Source organism: Oryctolagus cuniculus, chromosome 12, assembly GCF_051225735.1.
Source record: "Oryctolagus cuniculus isolate XC-2025 breed Fujian yellow rabbit chromosome 12, ASM5122573v1, whole genome shotgun sequence".
Classification (NCBI taxonomy): domain Eukaryota; kingdom Metazoa; phylum Chordata; class Mammalia; order Lagomorpha; family Leporidae; genus Oryctolagus; species Oryctolagus cuniculus.
This window is the reverse complement of record NC_142878.1, coordinates 38,062,318-38,081,926: the sequence shown is the minus strand read 5'-3', so window position 1 is coordinate 38,081,926 and position 19,609 is coordinate 38,062,318. Positions and strand designations below refer to the sequence as shown.

Below are 19,609 nucleotides of genomic sequence, written 5' to 3'. Positions count from 1 at the left end.
GTCCCCTAAAACACAGTCAACAAAAGCAAAAATAAACAAATGGAATTTTCAAGCTAGGAAGCTTCTAAACAGCAAAAGAAATAATCAATAGAGTGAAGAGACAGTGAACAGAGTGACAAGATAGCAGACAGAATGGGGAAAATGTTTTTGTACACTATTCATCTTATCATATCCAGAATTTTTTTTTTTTTTTTTTTTTTTTTTTTTTTTTTGACAGGCAGAGTGGACAGTGAGAGAGAGAGACAGAGAGAAAGGTCTTCCTTTGCCGTTCGTTCACCCTCCAATGGCCGCCGCGGTAGGCGCGCTGCGGCCGGCGCACCGCGCTGATCCGATGGCAGGAGCCAGGAGCCAGGTGCTTTTCCTGGTCTCCCATGGGGTGCAGGGCCCAAGCACCTGGGCCATCCTCCACTGCACTCCCTGGCCACAGCAGAGGGCTGGCCTGGAAGAGGGGCAACCGGGACAGAATCCGGCGCCCCGACCGGGACTAGAACCCGGTGTGCCGGCGCCGCTAGGCGGAGGATTAGCCTAGTGAGCCGCGGCGCCGGCCCATATCCAGAATATTGAAAGAACTCAATAGTTGAGAGAAATCTGAACTTTAAAATTGGGAAATGATCTGAATAGACATTTCTCAAAAGCGGATATAGAATTAGATAACAAGTATATGAAAAAAAATCGTTAACATTACTAATCATTGGAGAATAAAAGAAAACTACAATGAGATGTTCTCCCACCCAGTTAGAATGGCTATGATCTGGGGCCAGCACTGTGGGGTAACAGGTAAAGCCAAAGTCTGTGCCACATGGGCGCCGGTTCAAGTCCTGACTGCTCCACTTTCCATCCAGCTCCCTGCTAATGCACCTGGGAAAGCAGCAGTGGATGGCCCAACTGCTTGGGCCACTACACCCACGTGGGAGACCCAGGAAAAGTTCTTGGTTCCTGTCTTTGGATTGGCCCAGCCCTGGCCGATGCAACATTGGCCATTTGGGGAGGGAAACCAGCAGATGAAAGAGTCTCTCTCTCTCTCTCTCTCTCTCTCTCTCTCTCTGCCTCTGCCTTTCAAATAAATAGTCTTTTTAAAAAATAAGTGAAAAAAAGTTTATTTAAAAAGAGAATGGCTATTTAAATGACAAAAGCTAACAAATACTGGCAAGGATAGGAAAAAGGGGAAACTCTCATACACTATTGGTGGGATTGTAAATTAGTACAGTCATTATGGTACACAGCATGGATTTTCCTAAAAAAAAAATGAAAATAGAACTACTGTATGATCCAACAATCCCACTACTGAGTATATATCCAAAGGAAATAAAATCAGTATATCAAAGAAATAGCTGCACTCACATGTTTGTTGCAGCACTCTCCATTATGGCAAAGATACAGAATGAACTGAGGTGTGCATCAACAGATGAATAAAGAAAATATATTGTATAAACACACAATGGAACACTATTCAGCCATAGAAAGAAAGAAATTGTATAATTTGTGGTGGAACTGGAGGACATTAAATAAAATATGCCAAACACAGAAAGACGAATTCCATATATTCTTACTTATATGTGGGAAGTAATAAGTTGGTTTTATAGAAATAGAAAGTACAGTAGAGATTACTAGGGGTTAGGGAGAGTAGAAGGGAAGAGGAATAGAAAGATGTTGGATAAGAAATAAGTTCTAGTGTTCTGCAGTGGAATAGGATGACTATAGTTCACAGCATATTATATGTCTTATAAAGAACTAGAAAAGAACTAGAAAAGAAGTTTTAATAGCCTCCTAACAGAGAAATAATAAACATTTAAATAGACATAAATGCTAATTACCCTGACTTGATCTTTACACATTATATACTTGTATCATCACAGTGTATCCTGTAACTATGTGTAATTACTGTGTATCTGTTTTTAAATCAAATTTTAACAAGCTGTATGCAAGGATGTGCAATGAATATCTTGTTAAGATTTATACTGGGAAGCCGGCGACGTGGCTCACTAGGCTAATCCACCTGCGGCACTGGCACGCCAGGTTCTAGTCCTGGTTGGGCGCCAGTTCTGTCCCGGTTGCTCCTCTTCCAGTCCAGCTCTCTGCTGTGGCCCGGGAGTGCAGTGGAGGATGGCCCAAGTGCTTGGGTCCCTGCACCCGCATGGGAGACCAGGAGGAAGCACCTGTCTCCTGGCTTCGGATCTGCAGGGCATGCCGGCCATAGCTGCCATTTGGAGGGTGAACCAATGGAAAAAGGAAGACCTTTCTCTGTCTGTCTGTCTCTCTCTAACTCTGCCTGTCAAAAAAAAAAAAAAATTTATACTGGGAGCCATCTGCTAACATTAATTCAACTTACTATCAGATTTTAACAATAAACTTAAAATTGAAGAGTGTAGTTGTATAATAGTAACGTCTTTCTCCTTCACAATTCAAGTTAATGAAACTTCATCTTAAAGAATTCATCAAGTCCTATTAACCAAAATATTCAGAGTGTGTAAGATGGCAATAGTTTTTACTATTAGGAAAGTCAACTAATGCATACTGATCAGTGAAGGCAGTGAATTTTTCAGCATATCATCTAGTTTACTAGACTGTTTTAGTGATATATTGCATTTATATATCGCTTGCAGTTGAGAAATTTGTAGTAATAAGCCTAGGCAAGATTTGCAATTTTACTCTAAGATTATTACCATGTTTCTTAAAGCAGAAGTTCTGATGTGCTGAAATAGTTTGTTCATAGTCCTGTTTTCTGTTAACAAGTTTTTTGATATGTAAAGAATCATCCGTAAGCTTGAGCTGCTATTTTACTGTTGTGTGTGGTTGATTTGTCCATTCCTTACAGAAACTCCCAAAGAGTCTAAACCACTGAGTATGACACTAAGAATACCCCCATTGCTCTAGTGTCTAGCTCTGTGCTGTGTTTATTTGCAGAGGACCCTCATGCATGAATCCATACAAATGAGGCAAACTGGAGCAGACTAGACTATGCCACTCACCAATCTTTGAGGAGGGAAGGTTGAAAACTGCAAGGCATGATTTTCACTTATAAGGAAGGTTTCAGTGCATGTAGCATTAATCAGGGTTTATAGTTCAGGTTTTTTGCTTTCAATAAAGAAAACAAAAGGAAATAAAAACAATCATCTGATTTGGTCATCTTTTGTCAAGGAAAACTCTCTGATCTACATGAATGGAACTTCCCTCCCAATGAGTAGCCTGCAGAATGGACTTCTGAATCTTGATTTTTTTTTCAGTTTAATGAACTGGTTTTTAATCAACTAAAATTAATTTCTGTTGACTAAAAAGCCTATACAGGTAATTCCTAGCCTATACTGAGAAATAGGAACTTTTTTAAAATGTAGCACAAAAAGTCTATTAGAATAACATCAAATAACTTGTGTTTATTTCAGTTATTTCCATGCTACTGGGACCTGAAATTTTTCCCACTTAACCATCTTTCTCCAGGTTTTATTTCCATTGCTTACTGTACAAAGAAGAAAGATATTTAATGCTTATGAATTGCACAGTTTATCATCCAATGTGTCACTTATTTAAATAATTAAGTAACAGGTGTAAGATTGCTAGTATTTCTGTGTTGAAATAGGTGCTTCTCCTAAGGAAAAATCTTTTTGAAACTGCTCTACATTTAATGTGGCATCCTGTCATTGCATAGTAAATGATTCATCCATAACTTTAATGCAAGTAAGTAAATATGTTGGTGAATATCCTGTGTACTTCATGTGGCATCTAATGCTAACATAATCTGAAGATTTCAGTTGAAGTTTGTGTTGTTGCTTTTTTTTTTTTTTTTTTTAAGCTGAAATACTTGGCACTCTGCACAAGTGTCTCTCACTCATAATAATGCTTTGTTTCTTAACAAGACTACCAGGACATTTGGGTCCCAGACCAATATCCTTTTCCAGCCAAAACATCTCTGACAACAATTGCACTTTTTCTTTTCTTTTTCCCCTTCCCTCCCCGACTTAGGTTGGAAAGGCTGGTGGACGTCCTGCGGAAGAAGGTTGGAACAGGGACCGTGAGGACAGTGATCTGACTGAGAAAACGACAGTCTGGGGAAGTGATCACATCTGGTGACCAGGCTGCTTCATTCAACACTGTGTAAACACTAACGCCTTAACTTAGCAAACAGTTGTTAGAAGTGGGACACTCCAACCACATTCCAAGCTGAGATAAAATCAAATCACAAATGTTTAACCACTTTGCTGCTGACTTGAGTTATTTATCCAAATATATTAACCACAGACCTTTACCGATGGGTAGCTATAAGGTTGCAGCTTATTTTGTAATGATTTTATATCTCAATGCCTTTAATATAAATCTTTTTACTGAGAGACTATTGTAGAACCATGGTAAAGTTGGTCAGGATCATATCTTCACATATGGCCCTTTCTGAATCAAAGTGCAGCAAAGTAAATATTGTCTAAGCCTTAATCCACTGTGTTAGGTCAAAACTTCAAATACATGCATTTTTCAATAGAGAGTATATTTCTTAACTCATGAGAGAGTCTTAGACATAGGGGTATGTCATCTTCCTTCAATGCACATATGTAATCTTTGTTGATATTAAAGGATATCAAGTATAGATGCCATGAATTAAATGTATAATTTGCTTTCTTAAGAGTTTGATACATTAAAATTATACTCATCAAGCCATGGTTTTGTTTCACGATAAACAATACAGACCATTCTCAATAAAAATTGATTAATAATGTGTACTTGTAAGTTCATATTGCCAGTATTGTCAGTATTTTTAATGTTGAGTCAGAATAATTACCTAACCTCTACTTAAGCTGCAAAATCACCAGGTCTTTGTCTAATAGGTTAGAACACTTTGAGCTTGAATATTAGCATGTGCCAGCCTGTCTCTCTCCTAAAAGGCAAGAAACCATCAAATCTAAGTATTCTTATTGTTTATCTTTTTGTGGAGGAGGGAAATCCAATATATAGTATACAATGTAGACATATAAGAGTTTAGAAAAAAGTAAACCTGGATTTAGTTCAGGTTGTCCACCTTTTATTTTATTGAAGGTACAACTTAAAAAATTACAGCTTAGCAATTGCTTCTAATTATATGAAATTATGAATAAAACAGATTTTTTGTATTTGGAATTGGAAAAGTATCTTTATTTTTGAATTGAATCCAAATCTAATTCAATCTCAAAGATTATACACTTAATTGGCGAATATACTTGAATTGGTCAAAATTATATATTTTTAAATTCATCTTTAATATTGACCCAAATTTTCAGGGTAAGTATTTTCAGGACAATTTATTACAACATACTTTTTCACTTACTGTTGGATATTATTCATTTTAATTTTTTAATTTTGCAGAAAAATGTAAAGTATTTTATCAGAGATGACAAAAAGAGAGTCATAATACTAACAAATCCTATTTCTTCCTTATTAAATCTGTATTTGTTAAATTGGCAATTAGAATCATCCCATTGCATTCAGATTTGGAATTTACTCATGCTGCCTGCTTTTAGTGATTTTTTAAACTTAGAAAATAAGGTACAGAAGATATTAAAAGTTAACTAACTGGATTTTCTCTATAGTCTTAAAGGTGTTGTAGCCTCCCGGGTGAGTGACAATATAGGGAAATTTAAAATAATTTGGTCCTGTCTCTGGGCTCTAATTGAAACCTGTAACAACTCCCTCTGTGAGGAACCACAGCTATTAAAGTCATCTGGGAGGTTCAGGTAAGTAAAGAGAAATAGTTCACTCCCCTAAATAGCCCATACCTGAGCCTTCTCAAAATAAATCACAAGTAGCTGTAAATTTTCAGTGTAGTCCTGCAGACAGACTTCTCCTGAGTTATTTTTGCCTGGGATTTTAAAAAACACAAAATGTAATGTAAAGACATTTTACAATTTCCAAACATCATTTTTTACATCTGAATGCTCAGATGAGAGCAACTAATTCCTATAATCAGTATCTGGAACTTTTATAGAATATATTAAATAACAATATTATTATTAATTGTATTATATATTAATATAATTAATGGATTGATTAAAATATAACATATTATATATTAATATAATTAATAATAATATTATTATTTATAATAAGTTAAATCTGTAAAACAATTCTAAGATTCACATTGCTGTTTAGGTAATCTCCTAAAGTATCATATGTCCTTGAAAATTAAAGACCTATGAAATTATAAATTCAAAGTATTATAGCCAAATATGCATTTTTTCTAATTTTTTGGTTTTAAAATATTATTTTTTGTATGAAGAACAACCTTACTCACTGAAGATCAGTTATCTACCTTTTCAATCATAATGCAACTTCAGAATTATTCTTCACTGCTCAGAAATGTTCTTTGGGTTTTTGGGTTTGATTTAAACATCATCAAGTCTGATTCCTGTAGTAACATGGGGATTCACTTCTTGTACAAATAAGTAGTTCAGAGGAAAGGCAAAAAGGATAATACTAACATTTGTAGCACTGATGTTTTATAAACTCCTTTTCCATCTTTTTTATTTGATTCTGTCAATAGCCATATAATAATAACATATTATATCTCTCAACCATATAATTGTAATTATTAGAATAACTTTAGTATTACTGTTGTTATTGTTATAATTGCATTGCTTATACAGATGAAGAAACAGAGTCAGCGAGTTTTGGAACTTGCCAAGGACTGGCTAGTACTTAGGAACGAAGACTTTATAATGACACGCCATGCAACTGTATGTCTCAAAACCTTTCTAAAAGAAAAAAATTTAGGTAGAGATTTTAGGTCTTGCAATTTCTGTTATGGTACCATTTCTTTTATACACATATGAATTCCTTCATAATTAAAATATTGCACGTTTCTTTCAGTGAAGTACAGTAGTGAGGACTGTGTATGTAAAGGGCATTACATTATTACCACCTCCCTCGTATTACAGTAACAGCACACTTGCATCAGCCTTCACTCATGAGGAATATTGTGACAATTCATCGTTAATAAAACATACCCTGGAGTTACTTTGTAATGTTTTTAATTTGACCTGATGATAAAATCTGACAGTGCAGTTATATAAAATAATAGTCTGGATATGGTAAAGCAACTGTTAGAGATAAATCCACTGATAAGTTATTGGTTATAAATGAAGATAGGCAGTTTTAGCAAAATTATTATACTAGGAGTTTTTAATACAACTTTTATAAATAAACCACTGTTAAAAGTATTTAAAATGTTTAAATGTAGAATAAAATAATTTTGCTTACTTTTTTTCAATGAAAAAGTTGATATTTTCTGTATTTCTTTATTCAAATAAACTTATTCAGATCACTTATAGAATTATTTACTTACAAAAAGTAGCATATAAAATATTTAATTACTTACATATTTTATATGTAGTGTTCCTGAAGATCATATTTTTAAAGTTTCTATTTTCAATCGTAATTATTAAGGAATTACATGATAAAATATCCATTGTCCATACATTTTTATTTTCTTACATATGGTTTTAACGTAGCCCAATTTTTTCACAGATATTATCTTGTTGGTAACTGTTATTTACTACTAAGCTGTTTATTCACATATATACACACACAGATGTAAAATTACATTTGCTCTTTTAAAAATTATTTTATAAGTCAGCTGTTAGGCTCCAGTGATTTCAACATTTTCTTCTTGTTTTATTGGAAATACACGTGGTTTCTGAGGCTTTTAAACAAATACATAGAATGGCTGAAAGATTTATATTGCTCATGCTTAGCTAAATATGTCATCCCTAGAAAAGATGTGGTTTATTTTGGCACTGTTTTAAAAACTCAGATATTTTAAACATTTGTTAAGTTGGAGCTTGCACATTTGAACTAGTAGCATACATCCCAGAATAGCATCTCAAGTTACCAAACTCTATGTAATCCTTTTACTAGAATAACCTTTTTTGTAAAGGTTTTCTTTTTTGTTATGTACTTTGGTATAAGTTAAGTCAAACTTACAAAGGTTGAAGTTATTATTTTTAATGTAGTACTTCATAAATAGAATTTGGCAGTGATAAGTGTATATTTCTGAGAATCATGAAAATTAAAGGATTCAGTGTTCATTTACAGAGCTCTCCACATGCTCATCTTTAATGTTTACTAAATACAGTTTTGGAGCATGCTAGTCTTTTAGAATCCACCAGTTTTCTTGACTGTCTGATTATTAACAAGGTTGTATTTTAATCACAAACTCAAATATTTTAAATGCGGAATTACCTATTTTTTTAATTATTTATTTGAGAGGTAGAGAGAAAGAGAGAGAAAGAGAGATCCCATTCACTGATTCAGTCCCCAAATGACCCAAGCCAAAACAAGGGACCTAAGAACTCAACCCAGGGCTCCCACAAGGGTTATAGGAACCCAACAACCTGAGCCACCCGTGCCCTCTAGGATCTGCATTAGCAGAAAGATGGAGTCAGGAGCCAGAGCCAGGGATCTGCGAGGTACTCTGATAGGGGACACAGGCGTCTGAGCCACCAGACTAAACACCCATCCATCCTTTTTTTTTTTTTTTTTTTGACAGGCAGAGTGGACAGTGAGAGAGACAGAGAGAAAGGTCTTCCTTTTGCCGCTGGTTCACCCTCCAATGGCCGCTGTGGCTGGCGCACTGCGCTGATCCGATGGCAGGAGCCAGGAGCCAGGTGCTTTTCCTGGTCTCCCATGGGGTGCAGGGCCCAAGCACTTGGGCCATCCTCCACTGCACTCCCTGGCCATAGCAGAGAGCTGGCCTGGAAGAGGGACAACCGGGACAGAACCCGGTGTGCCGGCGCCGCCAGGCGGAGGATTAGCCTAGTGAGCTGCAGCGCCGGCCTATACATTGATCTTAATCAGGTTTGTAAGTGTTCAGTCCTGAAGCCACTGTACAAGATTTATACAATAAGATATATTGCAGTAAGGAAACATTAAGTTCACCGTCAAACTGTGTCTAACTTCCTTAACAAGTTTAATAAATTGAGTGTTGAGGGGCTGGCGCTGTGGCATAGTGGGTAAAGACGCCGCCTGCGGTGCTGGTTCGAGACCCAGCTGCTCCACTTCAGATCCAGCTCTCTGCTATGACCTGGGAAAGCAGTAGTAGAAAAGTGCTTGGGTCCTTCCACTTGTGTGGAGACTGGGAAGAAGCTCCTGGCTCCTGGCTTTGGATCAGCCCAGCTCCAGCTGTTGCGGCCATTTGGGGAGTAAACCAGTGAATGGAAGACCTCTGTCTCTCTGCATCTGCCTCTCTGTAACTCTACCTTTCAAATAAATAAACAAATCTTTAAAAAAAAAATAAGAATGTTGATACAAATTTGCTAGGTACCTTGGGAACCTTTCAAAACTATTTAAATATAAAATAAAATTACAGCAATAAAAAAATTATAGAGAAATATTATTTTTTATTTTTCTTTTTATTTAACAGAGTTAGTGAGAGAGAGAGACAGAAAGGTCTTCCTTCTGTTGGTTCACCTCCCAAGTGGCTGCTTTGGCTGGCGTGCTGCGCCGACCCGAAGCAAGGAGCCAGGTGCCTCCTCCTTTTAGCACATATGGTTAGAAAGAATCTAAAAAGGAATATCATATCCTTTTAAATTAAAAAAATCAACTTAAATCCACTACAAATCACTTATAATTTTAGAATGTGTATGTGGAATTTCACTGTAACCAGCAGATGAAATTTAAAAACATTGTTTCTTCTGTGTTTGATTATTGTCATAGGAGATAAATAGACTATAGCACTCTACCAGTGAACTTAAAATTTAAAGCTTAGGATACACGCAGTAAGAGGACCTGAATAGGGTGAACATTGGAGTCTTTGGGACCAAAATTCTACAAACTGGTATTATCTAAAATGTCATATTACTGTGTAAAAAAGCTATTGTCTCATCATGTATTATATTGTGATAATGTCATATTTTACTTCTACATATGCAGAAAATAATAACATTGTTATTGGTTTTATTTTTTGATTATGTTTAGATATTATTATATTTAGATGTCTTATAATATTTAGATATTATTATATTTAGATATTTTAAAAATAAGAATGTTCGTCTGGTCCCAGGTGCTTGAGGGGCCACAGTAATGGTGCAGACATGGCCAGATCCAAGGATCACACTACACACAGTTGGTCCCAAAAATGCACAGAAATGGCATCAGGAAACCCTGATCACAAAGATATGAATCCTTTAAGGAGGTGGACCCCAAGTTGCTGAGGTACATGCATCCTGCCAAGAAGCACAAGAAGAAGTGCCTCAAGCAGGTGCAGGGCAACAGTGCCAAGGCTGTGAGCACACATGCTGAGGCTATGCTATAAAGGGCCTTGTCAAGCCCAGGGGAATTAAGCCAATGGTGCCAAAGTGCGTCAGCCAATTGACTTCCCCATATCAGCCACTCCAAGCTCCAGAGACCTGCTTGAACCCACATTGTCAAGGGTTTTAGGCTGTTCCAGCCAAAGGCAAATGAAGCCCAAGGCCCAGGCCCAGACTCAAATGAAGCTGCAGCTCCAGTTTTAGCTCAGGATCAGCATCCCAAAGGTGCTCAGGTCTCTAAAAGGGCCCATGCCCCCATGAAGTTTCCATAGTAACTTCCGCAGTCTGCTAATGTGAGGGCAGAAGGACTGGTATGACCCCATGAGCTGGCACCTACATAGCACAACTGTCCTCCTGTGCGTTTGTATAAATAAACCTGAGGCAGGCTTTCTTAAAATAAAAGAGGTAAATTGTATTTTTCTGTGCATTTATAATTTCCAGTTTTCTTCATTTCTTCTGTTATCATTTTCTTTCTGCCACAATTATTTATCATCTATACTAGTGCAAAGCTTTTGGGTCAACTTTTAGATGTCTGAAAATGCCTCTCCTTTTCTGTCTTTGCTTTGTGAAAACAAAAAATTTTGTCCATTTTAGGAAATTTTAGCCAATATTTCATTCTCCTCCTTATATACTCCAATTATATATATGTGGACTTTCTCGTTAGGTTCCCATGTATCTTTTCCACCCTTACTCCTCCATAATTGCTCTTGCTAAAACTTCCAGTACTGTGTTGAATAAAAGTGGTGAAAGTGGACATCCTTGTCTTGTTCCAAATCTCATGGGAAATGCTCTCCATTTTTCCCATTTTTTTAATTTCAGTCTTGAATTTTTAAAATTGTCTTTCATTTCACTAATGCCATCTTCTGCAGCCAAAGCCATCTGTTGAATTCTTCATTTTTGATTCCGTATTTTTCAATTTTAAAGTTTTCTCTTGTTATTATACATAATTCTCTGATGAAATACTCATCTAGCTGAGTATATTTTGCTTCTCTTTGCTCCTGTCAAAGTTAAAGTAACTTTAAAGTCCAAGTCTACTAGCTCCAATATCTGAAACACTCATAGGTCTTTCTCTATTGTCTGTTTTGTCTCTTGGCATGCCTATTCATTTTTTATTGTATGTAAGACATCCTGAATTTCCAGGTGATGTTGTCGTTCTCTGGAATAGGTTTATCTTTTCTCTGCTGAGAACACCGAGTGGAGACTTATTCCCTTAATCTGGTCAGGTGTTATGCTGAGTTGAAGCTGGGTTGAAGTTTGAGTAAGACTGTTATTTATGGTTTGTGGTTTTCTCTGTGGCCTAGTTTCACTAGGGCTTTCAGTGATGGAAGTTTTATTTTCACTGGGACCCTTTTAGATATTCTCTTCTCAGCTTTTACAGTCCCACGTAAACAAGCTTAGAATTTGTGAAGTATCTTAAGTAGGAACTAGGCTTGTGTCTCAGGCCCTGTGGATTTGTAACCTAACATGGCTATTACCAAAAGCTCTGCTGGTTTCTCTGTACCTCGCAGCAGTTTTCTGCTGGGACAAAGACCTGACTGTCAATTTTCTCATCTTCACCAAACCCATCAGCTGCCCACAGGGAAAACGTGCCTACATATCATCAGTTCGCCTCTCTGTTCTCTACTCCTGAGTCTAATTCCCTCCAGTCATCTTTGTTTTAGCTCCTCTCCAAAACTTACCAAAAAAAAAAATTGTCATAACTATCTTAATGCAAGAGAGACACAAACAGAGACAGACAGACAGATGGAAAGATAGAGCAAACTGCCTCTGCTGGTTCACTCCCCAAATGCCTGCCATGGCCAGGACTGGGCCAGGGCCAGAGCAAGAAGCCAGAAACGCAATCCAGGTCTTCCACATGGGAGGCAGGAACCCAATAGCTTGAGCCGTCACCACTACCTCCCTGAGTCTACATTGACAAGAATTGACTCAGAAGCTGGAGCTGGGAATTAAACCAAAGCACTCTGCTGTAGGGCGCCTGCATCGTAACTGCGAGGCGCAATGCCTGCTGTCCTCTCCGATACTTTTAAGCAAATGCTCTTTTTGTGACTTATCCAGCTTTTCTCATTGTTTTTGGCAGGGGCATGGTATGGGACAAGCTACTCAGGCTGCAGGCAGAAATCCAGTGAGTTTCTGCTTTCTGGTATAATTTTCACTTCTGGAGATGACATTCTGTTTATCTCCAAATATGTTTTTGTCATTTCATAGTCTTTGTTCCTATCTCATATTTTTAATTCTCTTTAACTTTTCCATCTGTTTTTAAACATATTTATTCCATACTACTTTCTGATGGTATCTCAAGTATTCAGCGCTCAGATGTTACTGTCTGATTTCCGCTAGCCGTACTTACATCGCCTCATTTCTCTGAATGTTTGATGATCCCTGAAAATAAGCTTCTACTTAGAACTCTTCTCTGTGGGACTTTTCAATGCCTAGATTAAAGGCTTCCCCCCATAAAGTCTGCATTTGTTTCTTCCATTCTCTCAGAAACATGTACAGGCCTTGGATCATATTAAAGCCTTTTAATTTTATTGAGTCACTTAGACAATATTAATTTAGATGGAAAACCCACATGAGGACTGTCTTGTGGTTATAAAATTTGTAGAGGACACTCTTTGGTCCTCCATTCATAGCCTGAATTTAAGATTCCTTTCCTTGGATGCATCTGGAATTTTGCTCCCCACCCTCTGCTACTTGGAAAGCTGTGGAAAGCACAGCTCAACTTTACCCTTATCAGAAAGCAAGTGCTTTCAAGGTGAAAATTGCCTTTTGTGCTCTACTTTCCAGTTTTACATAGTCTTTGGCCACTAAATATTCCTAACTACTAACATGATCATGTGTTTCTTTAAAAAAAAAAAAAGATTTATTTATGTATTTGACAGGCAGAGTTACAGAGAGAGAGTCTTCCATCTGCTGATTCACTCCCTAAATAGCTGCAACAGCTGGAGCTGGGCCAGAGCCGGGAGCTTCTTCCCAGTCTCCCACACAGGTACAGGGACTCAAGCACTTGGACTATCTTTTGCTGCTTTCCCAGACACATTAGCAGTAAACTGGATGGGAAGTGGAGCAGCCAGGACTCAACCGTTATGGAAGTGCTGATGTCATAGCACAGGCCCTGATCAGGTGTTTCAAAAGATTTTTGTCATTTTCTATCCAGCATTTTTAGTTGCTTACTACAGGAAGTACAAGTCTGTCATAGCAGGAAACAGTTGTAGTCTGGATTGAATATTATTAAATTTATACACACCCAGAGAGAGAGAAAGAGAGAGAATTATACTTCTAATGAAATGTTCTGAATTTAGTATCTCTTGTATATATGAGTAAAATTAGTAGATTATAAATTTACCTTACAAGATCAATAATTGTGACTCTGTCCACACCAGTAACTACAGTTTTTCATTAAAGAAGAGAAAATGATTGAATGATCCAAATTAACCTAAGCAAGAAAAACTAACAGCTGCCTAAAATGAAATGTTTGAGTTATGAGCCATGTGCCACCTTGGTTTATCTGCAGCCAAAAGGATTGGGACCCTGATTCAATTAACCACATTGCTTGGGGAGGGCCTGGTTGCCCTGAATAAGAGCTGCCTGGTGATGAGTAAGAGGTATCCGTGACACACAAGTTCAGACCTTGCAACTCTGTTTTTGTTGTTTGAACTTTCTTCTCTGTTGTAGCTAGGGATCCGGGCTGGAATTTAAACACTTGTGTGGTAACTCCATTCCTTCAGCCATTGTGTTGTTAAGCTCTAGCTAACGAACTTTTAACACTGGCTCCAATAAGGCAAGACTTAGAAAACAGCAGCAATCAAGATTTCTAGTTTTGTACTTAAAACCATATGACTTCTATGCCTTTATGTGGATAAGATGCTCTTTCCTGTCTAGTCCAACTGCTCCCCCAAAAGTAGCCTTCACAATATGTATGAAAAAGAAAGAAAGTGCTCCTAAGGAAGCTTACATTAAGAAGAGACTGATTTCAAAAAATCACATCACTATAGCAGAAAATTCAAAATACAAACCCGTCTTAAACTTAGGAACTTTACCTCCAGTACAGGAACCAAATCATATTTGAGAAGGTAAGAGCTGCCAAATTGTACCCGTCACGTATACGTTATCTCATGTGGCTCTTTTCTTCCATGCCAATGTTTGTGTTGCTTAGGGAGATCTTCTGGATAATGTCACAAAGAATGTCTCTCAGACCCATATAGATTATGTACACATTGACTTGCAAAGGACAAGTTTTGCTTTAAAACCTCTAAGCTTCATTTTGGTTGTTAAGCATACTGTTTTGAATCTAAAAACCAAGTAACAGAAAGAGACTGATTTTATTCTCAAACTCAGACCAGTTCTGACGTAATACTGGAGGAGAAAATTCAAATATACTTTGAATAAGCATATAATGATTTGACAAAAACATCTCAGTGTTACTGCTTTGACTATCCATTACTTAAATGTATATACTGATTACCAATGTCTTATTATATTGTAGTCTTATCACTTCACAAAACTATATCTTTTGCGTCTTTTCCTAAACTGGTCAGATTATAAAGAGTAATTGTATACTTTTATTTAGGTGACATAGAGGTATGTGAGTATGTCATCTTGTTTTTCAAATAAAAGTAAGGAAAACTTTTGAAATCAGAATTCTCCATTTGGTTGAAATACCAATAATTTTGTTTCTACTTGTATAAAAATTGCAACACTATAGATATATTGTAGGCTGAAAGTTCAAATATTGCAGACATAATTATCTGCAAATTTTAGGAATTTTGTCTGGATCCATATTGGATTTTTTTAAGAGCCAATTCCCAAGTCATATCCAGAAGTTCCATGTCCTATTATTTTGTTATCTTATGGATGGCACAAAAATTAATAAAAGTGACTTTTATTGAGAGCATACTAATACCTTAGACTATGCTCTAAGACTTTTCATTTCCATTCCTCCCTGTATTTTCATTATTTAATTTGTTTCCCGTTTTTAGACCTGCACTCAATCAAATCTACTCTCAGTTTTTTAAATCCAAGTGATCCTTCAAGACCTTTTACATGCCACCCCCACCCACCTCCAAGTTGTAGTTAATCTCTCTTTTGGCGTCTTATAGCTCTTTCTTCAACTCTCTATTTAAGGTCAGTTATTAAATTTTCTCTTGTTTCAGTATTCCTCTACTATCTCCTATTAGAATGCAAACTTCTGAAGATCAAAGATTCAGTCTTGTTCATATTTCTTTGTACAGGTAAATACTTAATGAATGATCATTCTTGTTTCATGATGAAGCTTAAAATTTCAAACTGTTTTAATTTTCTCAGCATTTGTATTACATTTCTTTCTAAAAAATATGACTTCAAAGTTTAAATTTTAAGATCCTTTTCTACCACCATGTTATTAAAATATGCTATTTTGTCTGATTATCCAGCACTTGGCACATTACCAGGTGTCTACCTGAAGACTAGCTTTTTAAGGATAATCAATTTAAAGTGAAGGGTTGCTGTGGGATTGTTGTTGTTGTTGTTTGGTTTGATTTGGTTTCTGTAATCAGAACTTCTGGAATAGCTATTAAATTTTGGTCTCATACAGCCAAAAGTTTGAAATTTCGTTCTATGATCAAAGTTAAGTCATAGCTTGGTTTCATTGACTACAAAGTTTATACAAAATATCCAAGCCACAGAACAGGTGATTTAAATCCTTACTGAACAAGGGTGATAACTAAACTATTTTCTGGAACCTAGTGTGTCTAAATTAGGCAAGGAGAGGGAGAATGGACACCATGTGTAAACCAGTTTGGTGTTTCAGGGTGCGCTGTGATGTGGCAGTATCCACTGTAAATCGTAACTCCAAATTTAGTGGCCCCTCATTTCCTAAAAGTAACCAAAGTTTTCTGAATGCTCTTTGCTTTGATATATTTTCCTAAGATTTTCACTTCCTGGTTATATTCGTATGTTGTTCTTTCAATACCCAAGCCATATTTTAAGACATGTAAGAGCAACAATAAATTGAGCATGAATATTACCCATCAAGCTACAACTTCAAAAATTAATATTACTTATTTTATTTTGTTTCTACTTCAGTCTCCACCAGTTTTCATCATGGAACTTGTTGAATGAAGATCCTAAAGCTTTAAAATCTGCATACCATATTTCAGTAAATACATCAGTTTTGTCAATGGCTTTCTGAAATACTCAAGCACAGCATATTCACTGCATTTTCTTCATAAGACCATGACATTAACACACTAGACAACTCTAAGTTACTTAAAGATTTTCTTCCCATGCATCCATCTTACTGTGGCTAAGCAAATTACATTTTCAATATGGTGTATTCTCTAAAATTGTTTCTCACAAAGTTAGCTATCTTGATTATAATTCACTGCCAGCAAAGTAATTCATTTTTGATAACAGTATTTTGTCTGTGATTTTCTCCACTCCTCAAGAAACTGTAAGCCAAAACAGACAGTATTGTTTACTATGTTGAGAAATGAAAATCACCTTAATGAGTAGCGTCCACATGCTGGTACCAGGCCAAATGAATCATATTTGTCCGAAAGTAGCAAAAATGTTACCTGTTGTGCTCATACTTCATTTTTCTTGCAGTTCATCAGGAAAGAAGTGAAAATGCTATAGATTTTCAGTTTTTGTCCTGAACATCTAAATACCTTTTTACTTACCTTGTATCTTTAATGCCAGGATCCCCTGTCTCTGCAACTACTTAACTAAAACATATAGTCCTCTTACAAAACTTTCCTATTTGGGTAAAATGAGAACAAAGTAATTGTGACAACTTGCATAGTGTGACATAAGCAGGCATTTTCAGAGCTAGAAGTACAAATGTGTATCCATTCACACACTCTTCAGTTTTTCAGCCATTCTGCTACCCTAGCTACTGCTGTTAGGAGCTGAAATTTGTGCCCTCATGGTTAATGTTTTGACAGATTTTATCATAAACCTTGCTGTTATAAGTTCGTCTTGAGCCAAAATTTAACATATTGTAAGCTCAGAAATAGTTTTTACTGTTGGTGATCCAGAAAAGGAAATAAATCAATTACAATCCTTTGAATGATATGAGGATAGAATTTAACTCCTTTAAGGTTACACATTACTTGAGATTTGAGAGAAATTCCCATATTTTGCATCCATATTCTAAGCCTCTACATTGTCAGTAAAACCATTATGATAATTACAAAGGAGAAGATACCAAAGGCAATATTACGTGGCTTATATGTGCTCACTAAATTTATAACCAAAATATTACATGTAATTTTTTAAATGAAAATATCTTTTGCCTTAGTATATAGAATCAAAAATGTAAGCTCTCAACAGATGGTTAAGTGATTAAAAACCATGGAATGGCCACTTTGTTTCCAGAATTCTCTTTAGTTAGACCCTGTTTTATGGTGTTTGTCTTCTATGATTTTATAACTATTTAGAGTACTTTATTAAACATGCTACCAGCCATTGCTGCTTCTAACAACCTGTAGATCTAGACTTTTTTTCTCTTCAGTGACCATGACCATTAATATTTACTCATAAATGCATTTGTACACAGGCTGAACCATAGCACATCAATGAAGACAAAAAGAGTTGTTACTCAGATCTTTACCCTAGAATAAATCAAATCAACAAATATTTATTGAATGTCTAATATGTGCAAATAGCTTTGGACTGGTCAGCTTTTAAAAGCCATCCAGCTTTTCTCATTGACAAATGAAAGCATTATTATTTCAAGCATTGCAGAAGCCACTTCTATGTTCTTAAGATGATCAAGCATATGAGGATTCTACAATTATTGAAAGACAAGGAAGAGAAGGAATTTACAGAACAAAAGAAGAAGAAAGAATACTCTAAAATTTTGTCACCGCTGGACTGCATTCCGTATGTAGGTGTGTATGAGTATATATGTATGAGTGAATATTATGCATATGTGTATTTGTGTTTATATGCACATATACACACAGAGAGAAGAATGAATGAATTGGGGTAAACACCCTTTCACATTCAATTTCAGAGTTTTGCTTTTAAAATAGTCTTAACAGTCTGGTGTTAAGTCCATGGTGCCACAGAACCAAAATATATCATAGCATATAGAAAGATTACTCAACTTGGAGTCCCACATTCTAAAACTTGGCTTGCTCCTTAAATCTATTATGATGTGATGTCATCAATCAATTTATAGTAAAAAGAATTAACTTCTTACATTGTTACAAAAAACTATCAGAGGTCTAAGTAAGTTAATTTTATCATTAATAAGATAAGCTAATTAAAAGGTCATTTTTATAGATTCTAATTGCTAGTAAGAATGAAATAAAAGCTACTGGTAAAAGGGGAAACGTGCACATTAATAACCTATGTTATTTTGTGCATTTCATTTTGCTACTCGGTAAAGGTTAAAACAATGTAGTATCCACTCATATCAAATAATTCAATGTATTTTCTCAGTTAGGTATAAAAAGAAGCCTGATAATTTCTAGGTTTGCCAAATGAAATTAGTCTTGACTGCTTCGCATAAAAGGTATGTAGTGTGTTAGCCATGGAAGAATTCCCATTGACATTCTCACAGGGAATATCTGGTGCCAACTTAAAAAACAGTTGCTTAGGAGAATGAACTTTTAAATATCAATTTTTCCTTCTTACTAGTAGGCTAGACTAAAGTTTTATTAAAAATCAAAACAGATTTTAAATAATCTTTTTAAGCAGCAGCTTTCATCTTTCCTAAAATGCCTAAAATTAACTTCTTCATTTTTTATGAGACAAAAAACTCTCATAGCCCTATTCAGAGTTTATGCTTCTGTTCTGAAGTTGTTCATTATTAAGATCACCTTGAAACAAAGATATTTTCTCATATTTCTTTTAAATCATTTAATACTTTACCTACCCAGCTGTAAATTATTTTCAAAACATATTCTGATTGTTTTATAGTAAATTTTTGATTTCTTCCCACTTGCGATCTTTCTCCTCTTGGACTTTTTAAAAAAATTTATTTAAAGTATACAAATTTCATGTATTTCATATATACGGTTTAGAACATAGTGAACTTCTCACCCTACTTTCCCTCCAGCCCACTCTCCCACCCTTCTCCCTCTTTCGAATCTTATTCCCACTCTTAATTTTTACAAAGATCTATTTTCAGTTTACTTTATACTCATAAGGTTAAGCCCACACTAAGTAAAGAGTTCAACAAATAGGAAGAAGAAAAAACACTTCCTCAACAGTAGAGACAAGGGCTGAAGACAATCTTTGAATCTCAAAATGTCAATTTCACTCCTATTGGCCTCAAACCTAGTGAATCCAGTGTTTAGTACCTTTCATTTATTTTCTTGGTGCATTGTAATTAATGTCTTTGCACATATTCTAAATAAAAT

The 19,609-nt window shown here is 35.9% G+C and overlaps 1 protein-coding gene and 2 long non-coding RNA genes across 19 annotated transcripts in view; 2 read left to right on the top strand and 1 right to left on the bottom strand.

Annotated features, from left to right (window-relative positions):
- The window catches only part of MIPOL1 (mirror-image polydactyly 1), a 341,984-nt gene extending 336,876 nt beyond the window's left edge, over positions 1–5,108 (top strand). For all 8 annotated transcript variants that reach the window (XM_089309338.1, XM_051822776.3, XM_089309337.1 and 5 more), the window contains one exon: positions 3,958–5,108. In XM_089309338.1, the coding sequence (XP_089165464.1) occupies positions 3,958–4,024 (67 nt within the window). In that variant the 3' untranslated portion in view covers positions 4,025–5,108. The remainder of the gene's footprint in view (positions 1–3,957) is intronic.
- Positions 1–19,609, bottom strand: part of LOC149123001 (uncharacterized) — a 46,115-nt gene that overhangs the window by 13,329 nt on the left and 13,177 nt on the right. For 3 of the 9 annotated variants that reach the window (XR_016217377.1, XR_016217378.1, XR_016217376.1), the window contains 2 exons: positions 14,300–14,550; positions 3,967–9,515 (listed from right to left, as the gene is read on the bottom strand). This is a non-coding gene — a long non-coding RNA (uncharacterized LOC149123001). Of the gene's footprint in view, positions 1–3,966; positions 9,516–14,299; positions 14,551–19,609 lie in introns of those variants that run through there. The other 6 variants (XR_016217381.1, XR_016217379.1, XR_016217380.1 and 3 more) reach the window with 5 other exon arrangements.
- The window catches only part of LOC149122999 (uncharacterized), a 32,959-nt gene continuing 27,896 nt past the window's right edge, over positions 14,547–19,609 (top strand). For both annotated transcript variants that reach the window (XR_016217386.1, XR_016217385.1), the window contains exon 1: positions 14,547–18,130. This is a non-coding gene — a long non-coding RNA (uncharacterized LOC149122999). The remainder of the gene's footprint in view (positions 18,131–19,609) is intronic.